General features: G+C 37.9%; 6 protein-coding genes across 8 annotated transcripts; 1 reads left to right on the top strand and 5 right to left on the bottom strand.

The window, feature by feature from the left end:
• Positions 1–73: 73 nt before the first annotated feature.
• On the bottom strand, positions 74–1,670 carry RMA3 (RING membrane-anchor 3). Its single transcript, NM_118882.3, has 2 exons — positions 1,448–1,670; positions 74–1,029 (listed from the first exon to the last, which is right to left on the bottom strand). The coding sequence occupies exon 2, from the start codon at positions 1,014–1,016 to the stop codon at positions 285–287; it is 732 nt and encodes a 243-aa protein (NP_194477.2). The 5' UTR covers positions 1,017–1,029; positions 1,448–1,670; the 3' UTR covers positions 74–284.
• A 390-nt stretch (positions 1,671–2,060) lies between these two features.
• On the bottom strand, positions 2,061–3,760 carry CBSX5 (Cystathionine beta-synthase (CBS) family protein). The gene is made up of 2 exons (NM_118881.3): positions 3,328–3,760; positions 2,061–3,178 (listed from the first exon to the last, which is right to left on the bottom strand). The coding sequence occupies exons 1-2, from the start codon at positions 3,651–3,653 to the stop codon at positions 2,329–2,331; spliced, it is 1,176 nt and encodes a 391-aa protein (NP_194476.2). The 5' UTR covers positions 3,654–3,760; the 3' UTR covers positions 2,061–2,328.
• Positions 3,761–7,589: 3,829 nt separating this feature from the next.
• On the top strand, positions 7,590–9,222 carry AT4G27450 (aluminum induced protein with YGL and LRDR motifs). The gene is made up of 4 exons (NM_118880.4): positions 7,590–8,120; positions 8,198–8,438; positions 8,529–8,649; positions 8,749–9,222. Exons 1-4 carry the CDS (start codon positions 7,909–7,911, stop codon positions 8,925–8,927), a joined length of 753 nt encoding a protein of 250 aa, NP_567775.1. The 5' UTR covers positions 7,590–7,908; the 3' UTR covers positions 8,928–9,222.
• On the bottom strand, positions 9,152–11,046 carry PORB (protochlorophyllide oxidoreductase B). Of its 2 annotated transcripts, NM_001036654.1 has the most exons (5): positions 10,783–11,046; positions 10,171–10,699; positions 9,734–10,092; positions 9,475–9,640; positions 9,240–9,367 (listed from the first exon to the last, which is right to left on the bottom strand). In NM_001036654.1, the coding sequence occupies exons 1-4, from the start codon at positions 10,942–10,944 to the stop codon at positions 9,485–9,487; spliced, it is 1,206 nt and encodes a 401-aa protein (NP_001031731.1). In that variant the 5' UTR covers positions 10,945–11,046; the 3' UTR covers positions 9,240–9,367; positions 9,475–9,484. The 2 variants fall into 2 exon arrangements, with proteins under 2 accessions (NP_194474.1, NP_001031731.1); NM_118879.4 differs by having other exon boundaries at positions 9,152–9,640.
• Positions 11,047–11,232: 186 nt separating this feature from the next.
• AT4G27435 (fiber (DUF1218)) lies at positions 11,233–12,982 on the bottom strand. The gene is made up of 3 exons (NM_118878.4): positions 12,600–12,982; positions 12,297–12,502; positions 11,233–11,945 (listed from the first exon to the last, which is right to left on the bottom strand). Exons 1-3 carry the CDS (start codon positions 12,687–12,689, stop codon positions 11,720–11,722), a joined length of 522 nt encoding a protein of 173 aa, NP_567774.1. The 5' UTR covers positions 12,690–12,982; the 3' UTR covers positions 11,233–11,719.
• Positions 12,983–13,130: 148 nt separating this feature from the next.
• Positions 13,131–18,585, bottom strand: CIP7 (COP1-interacting protein 7). 2 transcript variants are annotated; one of them, NM_001125596.2, is made up of 10 exons: positions 17,717–17,913; positions 17,439–17,615; positions 17,228–17,349; positions 17,067–17,119; positions 16,935–16,978; positions 16,683–16,835; positions 16,368–16,594; positions 14,822–16,269; positions 13,785–14,749; positions 13,218–13,556 (listed from the first exon to the last, which is right to left on the bottom strand). In NM_001125596.2, exons 1-9 carry the CDS (start codon positions 17,773–17,775, stop codon positions 13,856–13,858), a joined length of 3,177 nt encoding a protein of 1,058 aa, NP_001119068.1. In that variant the 5' UTR covers positions 17,776–17,913; the 3' UTR covers positions 13,218–13,556; positions 13,785–13,855. The 2 variants fall into 2 exon arrangements, with proteins under 2 accessions (NP_194473.1, NP_001119068.1); NM_118877.4 differs by having other exon boundaries at positions 13,131–14,749; positions 17,717–18,585.
• Positions 18,586–19,091: the final 506 nt, after the last annotated feature.

Here is a 19,091-nt window from a genome sequence, read left to right as displayed (position 1 = left end):
TTAGATGATAAAGTGTTCATACGCTTCTCAAACATAGTCATGGGTTCATGAAGATTAGATACAAGCACATTTTATCGATATCTTTGTAATACACAACAAGATATTGGCCTGCAATTTGAGACCTAACTCGGAACAACGGTGTCTGCAGTAGTGGTTATACCACAGTAAATTCGAGTTTTACAGCCTATGTACATCACGTACTATACACGAAGAGAGAGAGAGAGAGAGAGAGAGAGAGAGAGAGAGAGAGAGAGAGAGAGAGAGAGAGAGAGAGAGAGAGAGAGCTAGAAGAGAAGGAGGCAAAGGATGATGCAACAAAGGAAGAATATCGATACCCGATTAAGAGACTTCTCACGCTGCATCATCCTCTGGCTTTGGTAAGGCTGAGCTATTGTGTTTGTGAAGGTCCCGAATATCCTGGTGTAGACCAGGTCTCCAAACATTCCAATCACAGGGTAGAGGAAACTCATCATTACAGCATTGGCAAGGTCGGTTGATTCGGTTGTGGTGAAGCCACGAGGGGAATACTGATGATTATGAAATGAAGGAGACAGAGTTTGATGTTGCAAGCTTGGGTTCAGAGATGATGCTGAGGTAATCGGATTGCGTAAGGCTGATGGAGCAGGTCTGCGGGGTATGTCAGTGGACAGTGCGTCTTGTTTCTTGGAGCCAAACGTGGAAGAAGGCGAAGACATGCCTCTTCCATAGAGAGGAACCAAAGAGGTGATAGTAATGTTGGATTTACAAACAGGGCAATTGTTCTGGTGCTGATCAACGGAGACAGAAGATAACTGAACATGTAACCACTTGTAAATGCAAGGCCAGCAGAAAAGGTGCCCGCAGAGAGTGACCACCGGATCATGGGCTGTGTCTAAACAGATGTTGCAGTCAAAACAGCCACTTTCATTAGCTTGACCTGCTGTTGGAGCCGTGGTGAGATTAGGTTTTTGTTTGGCTATGAAGCCATTGTCATGTGCTCGTTGAGCATCAGACCTGATGAAGAAGTTCCCTTCCATGAGAGGTAAGACCCTGTTCACGATGCAAACATACATAAAATGTCATCAGAGCACAGTCATAAAAGGAAATGTGAGAAATTAATCAGAGAACATTACAAAAATCAAATATCCAATATACTAGACTTGTGGTCAAATCTTAAGCAATTCAAAGAGATTGCGAGAATCTCATATGCAAAACAACAATCCAGCTATAAGAAAACAATCTAGATCAGCATAATTGCCAGCAAAAATCAATACGGGAGAAACTAGAATTCCAATTTCAAACCCATCCAATTCCCATTTTTCAAATTCCAGAAGACTAGCACAGATGAATCGAAAAATTGGTGGAACCCTAAATAATCCGTTGACATACGCGATCAACGAACCAACAACAAATTTACTCAAATAGAATCCAATCCAATCCAATCGAAGAGAGATGAAGAAGAACCTACCGAAGCGACGACGAATATGATGAAGCACGAAATGGAGAAAAGAGAGGGGCTTTCAGAGATTGGAAGATGTTTAAAGTCGACGTATATTCAACGTGCGAAGATGGTAATGGCAAAAGGTTTTAAAGACAAACGACGGAGATGAGGGTGCTTCGTCTTCGTCTTTGCCAATTATTTTAATATAATATATTTTTAGACAACGACGGTGGGGGCAGTTTTTTGTTTTGTTAATAATTGGATAATGCCTCTATCTAAATATCTTCCCATCCACTAATGTCGGATTAAAAGTTAAAACTACTCGGTGGATTATGTTAAAATCTTAGCCGATTAAAATTAGATTTCATTTTCCAAATGAGGATTACTACATTTATCTTAGCCGATTAAAATTAGATTTCATTTTTCCAAACATGTGGCCTCAAAACCTCACCAATAAAATCTTCGTCCTTAGCTGAGAAAATAAGCTTGTTCATTCTAAAGTTTTTCATACCTTTCCATAGCCCTAGCCTAGCAAGAACACTAGCATCAAGTTTACAACACTTCATCATGGTACATGTAATAAACATAAGAAGCTATTAAAAAAATATAGCAAGACTAAAGACATCTCCAACCCCACTTACTTTATTTTAGAATGAAAATACATTGGAGATGGTCTAAAAACGTTTCAAAGATATACACTATTTGTTGACAAAATGAGCAAATCAATTGATTGCTATTAAAGTACCAACTAAACAAACCAAAAACGTTTGATTCAGTTTTAGTTAATCTCAAACTCCAACCGGCTCATCACCAAAACACAAAACAAACAAACAAAACACCCCTAAATACACATTTTTGTTGGGTTTTAGTAATCGACAAAACACAAGAAAATATATTTAAAAAACTTTTCACATGTCATTCTCCAAAAATTTCCTAAAAACTTTTAAGATATCAACAAAAGTAACCATGCCAACGAAACAACCATCCTTCTCAACCACCCACGCGTAGTTCACTCGATGAGCAACCGCTTGGATCATCACTGCCATTAACGAGCTCTTTGGATTACACACTATCGCCTCCGACTTCCTTGCCATTCTTGCTGAGCTACTCATCGACCGTCCATACGACGTCGTTCTCACTGGAGCTTCTTCCTCCGACGAATAACCCGACGACGTCGAATAAGATGAGAGAGAATCGAAAAGCGACATCAAACCAATCAATCCTTTATCCTCCAAACGGTTCCTAACGATCTGAACAAGACTCTCCGGAGGATTTGCTCCGTCTATGTACGCCATCAGATCTCCAGCGGAGAGCGTCGCCACCGCCGCAGCTGCTGTCTCGTCGCAGCAAGTTAATGTCATCGGGGATATTTCGCCGATCAAAGACGTAAAAGGGTCATCTCCCTCACCGTCGACCACTGCGACAGAGGTTTGGACGGCAAGAGCGTTGGATACGGCAGAGACAACTGCGGACGCTGAGGAGTGGTAATCGACCGCAACAACTGTGTGTGTGCTGTTGATGACACCGAGATCAGAGAGGGACATCGCTGGCAAAGGAGAGAATGCGGCGATGAATCCGAGGAGAAACTGAATGATGTCTTCTTGTGTGATCCAGCAGAATCGTTGTCCGTTCGAGTGGGTGGTGGTGGTGACCGAAACGTTGTCGTTGTGCTGCTTTTTCTTAGTGTAGGGCTTTGTATGTATCGGGACAATCAGATTCTGTGCTCCTTTGATTATCAGATCAATGGCTTCTATTAAGCTGATTAGTCAAACCAGAGTAACCCCACAAAAACCATTAATTTAAAGAACATTACAAAAAAACAGAGCATAGAAACAGAGTAAGCACAACTAAAGGTTGAATTTTTATGTAGACCCTCAAAACAGAGAGAGTTTGGAAGAATAAAGAACCTGCAGGATGGTTGAACATGGAGGACAATGGAACGAGTTTTGGGGAGAAGAACAGAGACGGATGAGTTTAAGGCACAGAGACTGTGGTCATGGTCTTTGGACAAGTGGCAGATGACGTCAGCCATTGATATTTTCCCCAAGCACTCGCACTCTGTGTTATTGTCATCGTCGTGATTGCAATTCCAGACGGAGAGGAAAGTGTCTTCAGAGGATTTGAGGGCAGCGATGGCGTCGGATACGGAGGAGGAAGAGGAGGAAAGACAACGAAGAGGAGGTTTGCCGAGACAGAGGTCGGAGACGTTGTAGGAGAGAAGGGACAGTGCCATCAAAGTTAAGGAAAGAGAGAAGACAAGTTAAAAAAAAAAAAAGAGATGGGTTGTACGATGTTTTGATCAGAGACCGCCTCGTGAGATCTTTTATAGACAAGTTTAGGAGATCCTTTGATAATGCATATCATACCTCTTTTTTTATTAAAAGATAAGAAAAATATAAGTTGGTTTTTGTTGAAAAGTATATCGAGTCAAAATAAAAATAAAAATTACACTTTTAAAAGCAACTCTAGTCTCTAGTAGTAATCAAAAGATCTCACACACACTTATTATGAAATCGAGTAGAACAAGTTATACTTTCAAGTGTTGTTGCTAAAATAAAACTAAAAAGTTCTCTATTGTTATAACTCATTCAAGTAAGCATGCAAGAGCACAAAGCAAACAGATGACGACAATTGATGATGAGTTCTCAAACCCACTAGAAGAAACAACTGAAAATAAGTTAAAATCATGCATGTTCTTTGTAGGTATGATATGGGAGAGGTTTATATGATGTTTCTTCGGGATGATCGTATAAAACCAAACCAAAGATAAAGATTAGATTAGATATGACCAAAGTTTTTCAATTTTTATATTTCCAACTTTTGTGAGGGGAATTATGACCTTAATAATCACAAAAACCTTTTTGTGGTGTGACCCTTAATGACAATTATAAGACACGTTTCAATTATCTACTTACTCGGTTACTTCAAGTCCAACAATGCAACATGCTGGCAATGGCACCTGGTCTGCATCATATCTTCTATCAAACACTTTTTCTCACCTCTGTTGATTAAATAACTTTTTCTGTTACACCAAGTCTATTTTCCTTATATACTATTGATTTCTTACAAACAATTTCTTATAAAAAAAATGCAGATTTAAAACTAGCTTGACCCTGATTTGTTTTGGTCATAGATGGTGTTTTCATATTTCGACCCTAACTAAACGCCCCATTAAAATACGCTTTCCAATTCTTACATATAAACAAATCGTACTTGCACGCAATGTAACAACTTGGCCAAGTGTTTGACTGTTGTTTTTTTTTTTTCCTGGCCAAGTGTTTTCCAAGTACTTACTTTAATACAAAATATGTTTTCTCGACCTTCTTGTTTTCGCAATGTGTTGTGTTTTCTCTGTAAATTATTCGATTCTATGTACGTAAGTGATCATGTGAACCTCATTTGCCTACAGCATTTTTTACTCGGAATTTCAGTATATATATGCTGAATGTGATTATCTGAATAGCTCTCTATATGTCACGAACTGACATAATTGTTTTATCTTTAAACTTTTAAAATTCCACAGTGGACAACAGGACAAGATATGCGATTTACAATAATATATAGAGGATATGAACCAAGCCACTGATTTTTAAGTGGTTTTAAATTGGAACTCATATCACTTAACATTAAGAAAAGGAAGTAAAGTAAAACGATTAGTCATCATATGCAAATGAAACTAATTGGTCACTATAATAAAACCTAACAGAAGTATAGGGGAAGTACACCAATTAGCTTAATCTATGAAACGTTGGATAATCTAGTTAAAAATTTATGTTCACATGCCCATTAAGTACGTAATTCAGTAAACAAGCTACAAATTGACAGGTCCAGCCCAAAAGGAACATAGATGAAGGTGGTACATCAACAAATCTGACCAGTGTGACTTTGCACAGTGACGTCACTGGTAGATCGAGTATATTTTAAGTAAAGGATAATAATCTAAGACACTGATCAGAACCGTACGAATATAATAATTAATATTCACTGATAATTGTACGTTTTCACTAAATAACAAATTGTCGATCAATGTTATTTATAAAACCTCAGTGACCTTGCATGTTGGCTTTATGTTTCCAAGCCTTTGTTTTTTTTTCTATGATGCTTTCATTAAGTTATTCGGACCAACTAATCATTGCGTTTACCAGTTAAACAGTATAATTAATTTTAGGAAAACGGATACTATTTTTAGTCTTTACATTTGCATGTGTAGTATGTGCATATATATAACTACTAATCTACCATCAGTTTGGTTATAAGGATGGTGGAAACAAACAATTAAACAAATGAAGCATCATCATATATATAACATAGTCTACAATACTAACCACTTTGTTAACTTAGATTTTATTTATGAATTTGAATTTGAAAATGAAAACAGTATATATGATATAAAAGTGAACATGGCATCTAAATGAAATGATATATGAATCGGCGTTGGCGTGAACAATATTAGATTCAACGAAAGTAGGCGATACGAACGTGACGGGCCTCCAGCATTTTGTACAGTCGCTGACGTAAGCAACGTGATCTGTGGTTGTCCTTATATGGAACGTGCAGTACAGATAAGCAGACCTTGATTTTCATTTACAAAAATAATATTGCATACAATAATTAACCCAAAAAAGGCGAAAAAGAACCTTCAAATAGAGTCTTTAACGTATATTTTAATTAAGGCTAGTAGTTCAGGAACTTTAAAAGAGATGAGACATGAAAACACAAATAGGGCTGAGAGTGAGACGTGTGTTTGCTTATCTTTCGTAACTATTTAATTGGTTACTAGTTGTAAATTTGCATTAGATGATATTGGACGTGACTTATCTTGAATTATTATATGGTAATTTGGATTCAAAATCCTCGTCCATGCATCTACGGTGATGTGTCCAACGTAAAACAAGTTATATGCAATGTAACTTTTGGATGCATACTAGAAACACAAAAGAAGTCATGCAATGTAACTTTTGAAATTTGGTTATGTCAAAGATTGATTTCCACTGATTACACTTAGTACATTGTTTAGATAGTCGAAAATTTATTTGACTGCAGTATGTGAAAAACTCTTAACTTTGACTTCACGAGATCTATTAAACAATTTGAAGCAGGCTTATTTTTGTTGTTGTTATGTTAGTAAGTCAAATGCTGAAAACATAAACCATTTTGTATAATAAAAAGTTTATGAAAAAATAAAAAAAGTTTATGAAACTACTATTAGGAGGTCTCATTACCCCGAGATTAGTCAACCATTTCAAGAATCTCTGGTGCTAGTTTTGTTTGTTCTGTTTTTTGCAAAACTGAAAGTCGCAATAATTTGACGTCTATCTATGCAGTAGTAATTTAGTACTATCCTAGAGCAAAGCAGGATGGAATCAATTTACTAAATAAGATTATAGGACCATTAGGCCCAAAAGTGAAATATGGATATAATTATTGGGCCGATCATGGTGCTGTCATGGAAAATTCAAGATAAGCTTTTTTAACAAATGTGCCAGTGACAATGATGAGGATGAAGCAACAATATAATGCAACACTGTTTAGTCATGGGAACCCATCAAAGTATCGGGAATCACATCACACATAAAAGTCATTTATCTCTATAAAACTTAAAAAACAGAAAAAGGAATTATTAGTTCTACTAAAGGTTCTCATATGAAAAGTAAGTAAATTTCATATAGAGTTTAAGTGGCTATATGACAATGTAAATTTTTTAATTAGGCCGCTAAGACAAAACTTTAATTGTTCAAGAAGTAAAAGATGATCATGGCATAAAAAAAAAGTTACCAAGGAAAATCAATTATGATGAAATGGATAAGGGGTTTATCCGGAAAAAAATGCAGAAAAACAAAAGTGGGAAGATAAGAACACATGAAAGTACGAGAATGCTTATCCCGTGACACTGACATCTCTCTTTCACGGCCCCACCAATTCCCATTCTTCCCCCGCTAAATAATACGCCAGAGATTCGATATCCAAAAACCTATTAAAATACCAACATTTTTGTTAATCTAAAACATTAGTTCGAATCGAGGAAAAAAAAAAACATTAAATTGAAATAAATTTTATTTAAAAAATTCCATACTTTTTATGATACTATTCTGTTGGTTTTTAAAATTTAAAAGTTACGTTCCGACAAAAAAAAGAAAAAAATATATTTAAAAGTTACATTTATAGCTTTATTATGTCATATCATCTTTATCCAAATTTAGAATTCAGATGATGAATAAGATAATAGACAAATTGGAATAATATGTCCATTAATAAATACTAAAGAAGAAATAGTCTCATGATCGCATCCAAAACGTTTTTCCTTCCCACAGGAAAAGAAGAAAAACAGACAGCGGAGGACTAAAACAACTAGCCACAACACAACGCTTCAAATATATATTACTCTGCCACTTTCTTCAATCTTCCTTCAAAGATTCTTATTACAGCGACACACAACTCTTTTCCATTTAGATTTTTGATTTTTTTTGGTTCTCTAAAGGAGGAGAGAAATGTTGGCTATCTTCCACGAGGCGTTTGCTCATCCGCCGGAGGAACTCAACAGTCCGGCATCTGAGAAATGCTCTAAACAACCAAAACTTCCAGAAGAAACCCTAAATGATTTCTTATTACGTTACCCTCTCAACACTTTCTCCATGTCTTTCGGACAAGCTGCTGTTCTTGCTTACGTTCGTCCCTCTGCTTCCTTCTCCATCCACCAGAGGTAACACATACACAAATCTTGCTTAATCTTCTTCTGTTTTAAGGTGTTCTGCTCCATTAATCTTCTGTTTTTGTTAGGTTGTTTTGTGGATTTGATGACATCTACTGTCTCTTCTTTGGGAGCTTGAACAATCTGTGTCAGCTAAACAAACAGTATGGTCTCACCAAGACAACAAACGAGGCCATGTTTGTGATCGAAGCTTATAGGACTCTTAGAGACAGAGGTCCTTATCCAGCTGATCAGGTCGTCAAAGACTTAGACGGTAGCTTTTCCTTTGTGGTTTATGATAGCAAAGCCGGCTCTGTCTTCACTGCTCTGGTACTAATTCACAAAATCAGTCCACGCCTGTTGGAACTCAATTTCAATGTTTAAAGATTTGAATAAGTCAATTTGATGTAATTCATGTAGGGATCTGATGGAGGGGTGAAGCTATACTGGGGCATAGCTGCTGATGGATCTGTTGTTATATCAGATGATTTGGATGTTATCAAAGAGGGTTGTGCTAAATCTTTTGCTCCATTTCCTACAGGTGATACTGAGATCTTGATATGCTTGGTAACACAAAGACTTGTATGTACTTGATGGAATGAGATATGTAACTAGTGAAGTGTTTGATGAATTTTGGCAGGGTGTATGTTCCATAGTGAAGGAGGGTTAATGAGCTTTGAGCATCCAATGAACAAGATCAAGGCGATGCCGAGGGTAGACAGTGAAGGAGTTCTATGCGGTGCCAACTTCAAGGTGGATGTGTACAATCGTGTTAACAGTATCCCTCGTCGAGGAAGTGAAGCCAATTGGTCTCTCTGAATACTTTTAATAACACTTTCAATTTGGTTTCTTTTTCGCACTTGTGCTTCTTCTCCGCTTTCATCTTAGTTATGGACTGTTCCTAAGCTTGCCATGAATAAAACTGTGAATAATAAAGCTTTTAATGTTCTGTTTCTTACTTTAAGTCAGACAATAAACTTTTAACACTTGTGATCATGAATCCTTGGCCTTCAGTGTATGATTGATGCTCTTAACACTTCTGGTGTTGTAGAGGAACATTTTTTTTGCACTCTTTCAGGAACGAATTGTGTTACTGAGAAGTTGATAATATCGGTTTTGCAAACAAATGTAAGATGAAAAAACAGAGTATATATTACTGAATCTGTTTCGATGAAAAACAGAGTAAATAAAGCTAAAGATTCGCCATTTTTATTTCTTTATTGTGGGCTACTCGCCAAGCAATCTACACTCAACAGACACTAATAAGGATAAAAAAACTTCGCAACAGAATCAGATATCTAAAAATCCCGGAAATTCACTAGATTTCTTCGATTGGTACCGAGAGGTGTCATCAAATTTAACAGACTTCAAGTTTATTAGGCCAAGCCCACGAGCTTCTCACTGATCTCCCACACTTTACGAGCCTTCTCAACGTCACTTGCTTCTTCTGATAACTGGTTCTCAAAAGAAGCCGAAGCATTGTTCCAGCTCCAATAAACCCCTGATTTCGTCAAGCTTGGATCACTCACCACCTGATCAAACAAAACTCTATGGCTTGAGTACACAGCAAGAAAAGTCTTTCCTTGATTAACAAGCTACAAAAACAACACTATCTTCTATATTACCTGAGCAAGTCTTTTGCCTGACTCTGTTTCGGAGACATATCCTTTAGTGATGTACTTCTGAAAGGGAGGGAAGAGGGCACGGAAGAGAGGAATGTGCTCTCGGAATAAACCTGTGGAGGCGATGCAACCGGGGTAAAGCGAAGCGAAAGTGACTCCAGTTTCTTCATGGAAACGCCTGTGAAACTCTTGCATTGTCAACATATTGCAGACTTTACTGTCTTTGTAAGCCTTTGCACCGTCGAAATCTCCTCCATCAATCATAGCTGAGCTGTTTAAACCGTTTAATCCGCCGGCTAAACCCCTCAAATCACCGAGATTCGCCTTCGGTGGTACATTACCCGCCAATGTATTCGTGTTCCCTAAACCAAACAAACATAACAATGATCAAAATCATTCTCTATCTTGCAATGTAGGGTTATACAGATTCTAGACAATACCGGTAATGGATCCGACGATGATGAGACGCTTTGAAGGGTAATCAGATTTCTTCAAGTCATCAAGCAACAACCTTGCGAGAAGAAAATGTCCCAAATGGTTCGTCGCAACACTAAGCTCAAACCCTTCAGCACTGTAAGTAGGCTCTTTAGCTGTCGGGAAATAAACCGCAGCATTGCAGACCAAAACATCGAGAGGCGTCTCTGTTCTCCTGAAATTATCAACAAACTGTCTCACGCTGTCCAACGAGGCTAAGTCTAAATGCATCACTGTGTAGCTGTCTTTAGGCATCCCTACGGATTTAGCAGCTCTCTCGGCTTTAAGGAAGTCTCTGCACGCCATTATCACGTTCCATTTCCCTGTCTCAGCTAGAGCTTTAGCCGTGGCTAGACCTAACCCAGACGAGGCTCCAGTGACCACCACATTTCCTTTCCTCAACGTTTTCTTGCCGTCCACGGATTTTGTAACTGTAGGGCTTGAAGTCGCAGCGGTTTGGGCTCGAATTGCTAGATTCCTTAAGCTCTGTTCTCTCTGCATAATCAATTAACCATTTACTAACCATTCGCAAATACTAATCTACACTGTAATGGTAGAAATGTAGATTTGTTCTGTACCTTGAATCTTAACGAGGAAGATCCATGTTCGGATTTGATTTGGTCGGTAATGGAGGCACCAAAAAGACTCGAGTCCTTGAAAGATGATGAAGAAGCATTCAACTTCGCATCTTTGCGAACAGAGAAAGCAGAGGAGACCAAAGAAGCAGCTTGAAGGGCCATTGTTGGTACTCGAACAAAGAGAGAGTGTGATTGCTGAAGAAAACTATCGTAGTGGATATTTTGCGAAAGAGAGTATGTGCGTTTATGTACTAGCAAATGAGATATTCGGACAAAGGAAGATTGGTCCCCACAGAGGTCACCGAAGATGTGTGGATAGCATTATCTTGAACTAAGTATCTGCCACGTCGTCGTTTAATATCCAATGAGAATTTGAGAATTAGATTTCCTTCTCCTTAGATATTTTATTTTAATGTCTTTAAACTATTTTTTTGGGTTAACAAATGGAACAGTTGCAATAAAGGGATGGTGATTGCTGATTGGTGTTGATGGGATTCCATACCCTTTGGCATGGGAGAAGGAGATAGATAGAGCTAGTTGCTTGCTACTAGTTGTTATGGACGTTCTCATGTTTGGATAAGTTTCTCCAGTAATAAACAATTGTTACTCTGTCAAAAGTATGCATTATACGAATTTGAATTTACGCATTCACGAGAATAGCTCAAACCTTATTCAATGAATAAGAGCATTATGTCATATGTCACAAAATCGTCAAATTACATCCACTCTTTTTAAAACAACATTTCAACTCGATCTAATAACCATACAAATAAATCTACAAATCTCATGTGTACCATCACTTTCAAATAATTTTGTCATAGTTGTAACATTTCATCATAGTTGTACATAGAAAACCCACCTCAAAATATGATATTAGCATATCAAATAGCACATTTAGAGAGAAAAAAAATAAAACTTATTTGTTGGTTAAGAACCTCTAGTAAGGTGAAAGAGAGGCCTCAGCAGCAGAGAAATAGAAGAAATAGTAGAACTGAGAGACAATGGCGTTGAAGAAGACGAATGAGGCGCCTGCTGCAAAGACGCCTTTACGTAGAGTTTGACAATCAGGAGGATTGTCCATGAACATTGTCCTGTACTTTGTGTGGTATGCATTCTCTACCGATCCAGCTAATAGACATATCTCCGCTATCAAGAAGAACATCCTTTTTTTCGCCAACAAAACAACATTCAAGTTGTAAAAATATTAGCACAATGTCGGTTGTTTAATAAGCACGTTTAGCTTCATAACGGATTAAGAGACGCATGTTAGATTTGAATTATTAACTGTGCATTGAAAAGAGAATGAAAATGTGTAAGCTGATAATAAGATTTACTGCGATTTTGATACCATGATAGATTAATGATAATTCTAGTTCTATAAACTAAGATCTATTGTAAATGTTTGATTGTGAGTTTTGAATCATCTTTGAACGAAATAAAAACGCCAGATATGTCTAAGCTAGCTTAAGCTAGGGATATATATGTGATGTACTAATTGAGTTATAATAACAAACCAGCTAACAATGAAGAGAATGAGGGCAAGAGCGCGTGAACCGCCAGGCTTGAGAGGCTTTCCACAACAGAAGCAACGGCTAACGAGCATGATAAGGATTTGACTAGCCACTGAGAACAAAAAGGCTCCAACTCCATACCCTGTAGCTCTGTCCGAGTCATACACACAGTAGTTATATTGCACCTCAGTGTCCTGCACAACCCTTGCCTGCCCCACCAAAAAATATTTAACTCCAAAATATTAAGATAGATCACATAATTATCATCTTGTTCAAATTAGATATCGCTGTGGAGATGTGACTCACAGTGCTTCTTCTTTGTTCAGCAGCAACGGCTAAACCAAAGGCAATGAGGTTAAACACAAATACTATGGCTGAGACAATCTTGGACGCCATGGATTCACCTTAGTCTCTCTTTCTTTCACAAAATGTTCGTTTAGATATAAAGACGACTCTGTTTGCTTAGATTGGCTAGTCTCGCCTAATGAAAAAGACACGTTACCATTTCTTTGAAATGGGTGTTTCACCTTTATTTATTTATTCGTAGTGTTTAATAAAAGGTACTTTTGCATCATGGAAAAGTTTATTTAATAAATTGGGGAATATTGTAGTCGCGGATGCTTAATGAGAAAGATAGTACCAGAGCTTCCTTGTGGTAGAATTCTCTGCTGTTTATGACAAACCAAGATCAGACGTTGAGCTGTGCCTGTGTATCTTACTAAAATATTTTTTTAAATGACCTGTATACAGATTCTATTTAATTTACGTGACGAAATCCCTTATTCTTTTTGATCGTTACTAAGTTTCAAAATGGTAAACAGCTTGAAAAATGCTTAGAACGTGAAAAGAATAACAGGGGAATTAGATTCCCACTTGATGGGAACATGTTACCAAAAGATATAGTTATACAAATTGTAGATGGATGGCACATTGCCTTGGTACTGTAGGAGACTTCTTTATCAATCTAACAGAACCAAATGCTTAGAATGGAAGAATCATCTCACGGAATTTCATGAGAAAGTTTTTTTCTTTTAGGGCAAAAAGACATAACAAGGGTTCGAACCCTCAACCTTTAAGTGTATAAAGGCTTAGACTCGACTTTAAATAGCGGAGATATGTCTATTAGCTGACTTTCTTTGTCACGACTTCTTCTTCTTCTTCCTTTCTTCTCTTCTCTTCATCTTCTCTGTCTCCTGAAGCTTTTCCTCTTGTAGGATTTAACCTACGATTCATGATTCCAACACATCCCCATATATTGTTCTCCTAATGATCATAAACAGTTTAATTAGAAAAATACAAAAGATTCTTACATTATTCAACTCACCAAACCAATTTTTTATACACACTCAAATGCCCACTTTCAATGCTATAAACAACACATCAACAAATGTAATATAAACAGACAAATCAAACTGATAACAACAATAAAATGAAAAACAGTATTTAATATCACACAAGGAAAAATTTAAAGAATAAGAGAGGCTTTTTAACTGAACTCAACATGACGTCGTCTCAAAACAAAGGTTCGATGATGCCGGAGAAGAAGAATTCCAACGTCGGTTTTACTTTTTCCTTCCGAACATAAGAAGCTTCCTGAAGACTTTAGCCGTTGCCTTGGGAGACGTCTCTTCACTGTTCCATTTCTTCCTCGAATGATCTGCTTCAGTAGCAGGTGGCGTTGAGATGTCAATCTCTGAGACCGCTGGTGAGAAATAATACTTCTCCTCCATGTTTGTCTCTGAAAAAGTCACCGACTTCTTTGGAGACACCGGTTTTTCCTGTGAAGCCTGGACTTCTCCAACATCCTCTGAGTAATGCTTCGTGGTGATTTGCTTATCTTCAGAAACAGATGTATTCTTCACTGTTTCCTGATCATCGATCTTCGTCTGATCTTGTACTTTCTCTGCTATGATTTCATTCGGTCTGTTCTTTACTCTGGCCGTTTCTTCTGATGGCAAGCTATGCAATTCTTTAATGTCTTTGAAATCATCAACAGAAGCAACAGCAGGAAGTGCATCAACTTGCTTCTCTGACAAGTAAGAATGTGAATCTTCCACCACCGTTTCCTTGATTTCGAGACTCGGGTCACGAGAAAGTTCCACACTTTTCGCATCTGATTGACCTATTTTACTCGATTTCTTTTCCTGAGCTTTCTCTGTCTTGTATCCTGAAGGTTTTGATGTTCTTTTGATTACTGGTTTTTGCTGTGGCTCCTTTGGAGCGGTCCGAGCAACAGCAAGGCGCTCAATGGTGGAACTTCTCAGTACTGGCTTAGCCTTTGACTGCGCGGCTTCAGGAGTCTTCTCATTCTTTATCGAGCTCTTCACTGACTTGGTCACAGTAGGAGTTTTCTTGGACGCTAAAGAACTTGATACACTACCACCGGAACTCTTCTCCGCAATTCTCTTTTGCCTCTGAATTAAAAGTTCCTCCATTCTCTTCTTTCTCTCTTCCTCCTATCAAAAAACCAAATCCAGATGAGAGAAGGAAACTAATCAAGAAAGACGAAAAGCGGTTACGGAACTTACCATCTCGGATTTGGACTTGGAGACAGCAGCTCTACTTCCCCAAGCAGGTCTCTTGGCTTTTGACGCCGGGTCAGGTCTACTTGATGCTCTTGACTTTGCATCCTTCCCCTTGGAGATACCACGACTCTTCTTTTCTTTACCATCTAAGGTTTGTTCACCTGCAGAGGCCTTTGTGGCAGTTATCAAATCGATTCTGCTTGTTCTTTGAGCCAAAGTGTTAGTCTCAAAGTCAATTTCAGGGGTCCATGGTAACAATGTAGGTTTAACATCTTGTTCCCGTCCAAGAACCATGTATAGGTCATCTGGTTCATGCGGAGTGTTCTCCGGGGCACTGTTTTCTTGTTGGGTGGTTCCGTAAACGTCTAAGTCCATGATTTCTGTCCTTAACCGAGAATCTTCTACTTGGTTCTCAACACGAGAATGGATCATGAAAGAGTCATCGGTCAGGACATCTCTCTCACTGCTCTTATTTAAGTGGAAATGGTCTCCTACAAATGTTTTGACAAGACTTGGATCTGTTTCTGGACCAGCTTGGTTACGTATGAACCAGTCTTCTTCCGCCTCATTTCTGGTTCTGAGCTTCCCATCATGAACCGACATCTCTGCCTGCGAATAGCTTCTTGATTCATCGCTTCTACCCGGATTCAACATCTCCTCGTCATAGTTGTTCCCTTTCCTTATTATCCGAACATTCTCACCTGCATTGAATTTCTCAATGCTGGTTTCTCTTCCCCAATCCTCATTTCCAATTGCAACCAAGAATGAATCATCAGAAGGCGGTTCTCTCTTTCTCACAACTTCAGACGCCATATTTAACGCAGTTGATGATATACGTAGTAATTCTTCTGGCTCTGAATCATTGTCTTTCAAAAGAAGATTCTGGAAGGCATCCCAATTATCATTCCCCTTAGTTTCCTTGTTACTTGAATCATCATCACCGTTGTGACTTTTGTGTTTCCTCTGACGGTGTGAAGTCGATTTATGACGTCTCTCCACTGAGCCAATGGCTTCTTCTACTTGCTGCTTAATAGAATCTCCATCCACAAACCCTTCTTCTTCTCCAGACTCATCTGAATCACTCTCCTTCGCTCCATTCCTCTTTGAAGTTATATAATTTATGTTGCGGATAACCACTTTCCTGGATTGTTTCTTTCCTTCATTTCCGTCTTCTGATTCGGTCTCAGTACTGGAATTATCGCTTGGCTCGGCAGATTCATCTTGCTTCGACTTCTTCTTATTCTTCTTCTTCTTCTTTTTCTTCTTGGAAGACTTCTCATTTGACTCCACATCTCCCATGTTTACAGGCCATTGCATATTCCCATGGAAATATGGTGATTGACCTTGCATCCCCGGAAACATATAAGGAGGCGGATACCCATGTCCTTGAAAGTTCTGCATGTACTGAGGAAACTGGTTTGGCCACGGCATTGCCATTTGAGCTCTCCCTTCTGCACAATACAGTTAATTCAGCTTTAGTTACCAACCGAAAAGAAACCAAATGCAAGCATCATCTAATGAATAAATAAGAATTAATGTTAATAAGGACCTTGGCCAGTCTCAAAGCTACCCTGGCTCGAGGCATCCATAGAGTTTCCATGCTTTACGTTTGTAGCATTCAACAAATCATTCTCTTCACCAGCGAGTACGATCCCAGAGTCACCCATGAACGTTAATTCAGGCCTAGGAAATGCTTGCATAGCAGTGATTTGGTCCACCCACATTCTATCCTCGTTCTTTCTCTTGCACAAGTCCACAAAGTTAACACACGCTTCCCTGGATGCAAAAAGAACACAAGTTCATTCATAATTTCGTTACAAATGCTTACAAATAACACAACGACATGAATGGTTTAGCTACATACCTTAACCGCGAAGCTCCGAAAGCATCAGCAAACGAAAAGAGGTCATCCATGTAGTCAAGTTCAAACCCAACAACCAAAGCTCGAGCATAAGCCATCGCTTGCTCTTTGCACAAAGCCGCTTTACGGTTCTCCAGAACACGCTGAAGACCAACCCTATTCCATTCAATTCACCCTTATCAGGATCAATCAACTTCACAGAAACAGTAAACTCAACTCACAAGACCAACAGGGAAAACACTACTTAAAACTTACTTCGAATTTTCTTCCACAGTGTCTCCATCAGTTTCCCCTTTCGTCTACACATACACAGAGTCCACAACAATTGAAACATTAAGCAATAACTCAAGTTTTGGCATCTAAGAGAGTGAACAGAAAAAAACTCACCTTTGATAAAGCCGTAGACTTTTGAGAAGTCCATGTACCACCCAACTCGTTTCCTACATATGAACAAGATTACACAATGTTGAAAAAGGATTGAACATTTTTATATTTCTATGTGTTAAATTACCAATTTTGAAAATCTCTGATTCTATGTCCAAACATACCTTCAGCTTCACCGGCAATGGCGGCTGCATTAGCTTGAATCGAATCCTCGATCTGCTCAATCTCCTTCTCTAATGTTACAGACCTCTCAAGAACCTCCGGAGTAGTCACAAATCGCACAAATCTGTTCCCCAAAATCGGAAACAAAACAATCAAATTTTAGTGTTCATGACATAAAGTTTTAAACTTTGTTAGGAGACAGCGAGACTTTACCTCTGAAGGGTCACTTTAGTAAACCAAGGAACACCAACGGAGGAAGGACGGAGAGTAACGGAGTATCCACCTTTAGAAATCTGATCACTAACGCTCTTGAGATGCGTAACGAAAGGTTGAAAAATCCCAGAAGCAAGTTTCTCATTCTCACCACCAGAGAATATCACAAGATCACATCTTTAATACAGAGAGTCAACAAAATTTAGAGAATCAGAATCATCAACATAAGACTGTGACAAAAATGGTAATAAACAAAAAGAATCTACCAACTAAACTACCTTGTTCTAGTTGGTGTGAGCTGAAACAGAGCATAGTCAAGTCTTGTTCTTGGATCCATTAAAGAACCCACAACAAGCAAAAAAATTCAATCTTTTTCTTCTTCAGACAGAAATGTCTATAAATTTTACTTGTGGCTGTTGAAGAATGTTGATAGGTTTCTGATTTATTTTGGGGAGAGAGAAGGGAAGAGTGAAAGAGAATGTTTCGTGACAGCTAAGGGATAGAGAAGAGAGTGAAGAAAAAGCTGTAGAAGAACGATTGAGATCCAAGAGCGAGCACATGCATTGAAACTCAGACATTCACATGAAGAAGAAGAGAGAGGATTTTATTTTATTTCATGGAGGTTTTTGATTCTTTTTGTTTTTCTTCTTTTGATTAAATATTTAATAAATGATCAATTTGGTCCCTTCGTTATGTACGCCGACACACCCACTTCACCGATAGACACATATTCTATTACTGTTAGTATTGTATGGTGAGAAACTGAGAATAAGAAAACAGCATAAATTGTATAGAAATATTTTATACGACAACAGAAAATGTTCGTAAATTATATGAGAAGTGTATAGTATGAATTTGAATAAACAAGTGTTTTGTTGGAAGTGAAAGTGTTAGTTGACATGTCACATGTCAAAACTTGGGTACGAAGAGAGACAAATGATAGTAACAGTTACTCAAGATAAAGATAATAGTAGAATATACTGCAAAGATAGCAGTGTGAGGTTTTATGATGTTTAGTAATTATGATTTATCTTAGCTTGGAGGGGAGACAATCGAAATACACAAATGATTTCATAACTAACCATGTGAGGTTGAGAATGGGGCGACGACCTTATTGCACAAGATAAGTGCTTGAAGTTCTTAATAATTGCAAAATGTAAATTTGCTATCTGTTTGATACGTTATATAGTGTAAGGTTGGAAATTATAATCATTAATGATGGTAAAGTGGGTAGTCACCAGAAAGTTTTCCATTGTTAGTTAGAACATATGCTTCATTAATTCATATCACAAGATTATCGTCAAAAGATATATAACCACTTGTAGGAAGAACCAACTCAAGAATAGTCACAGTGAAGTTGTGTTTGTAATAATTATAAGCAATTATTAAGTATTGTGATTAATACTAATGTGGGTCACGTGATTGATCAATTGTAGCTACTTTTCTTCTTATACTTCTTGTCAAAGGATATTGAGAAACGAATGTTTCATTATTACTTTTCTTGAGATTTTGTTACATTTACATTATAAACAGAAAACAAATTAAACGTTTACAACTTTTTTTCCTTTGTTGCTGCAACAGATATTTTGTGGTCCAAATAAGAGACAAGGCATCAAGAAGTGACAAAAAAGAAAGATGATTGAAGCAAATAGG

The sequence above is a fragment of the Arabidopsis thaliana genome, chromosome 4 (genome assembly GCF_000001735.4).
Source record: "Arabidopsis thaliana chromosome 4, partial sequence".
Taxonomy (NCBI): domain Eukaryota; kingdom Viridiplantae; phylum Streptophyta; class Magnoliopsida; order Brassicales; family Brassicaceae; genus Arabidopsis; species Arabidopsis thaliana.
Note: the sequence above shows the minus strand (reverse complement) of the source record. Positions and strands in the feature narration are given on the sequence as shown.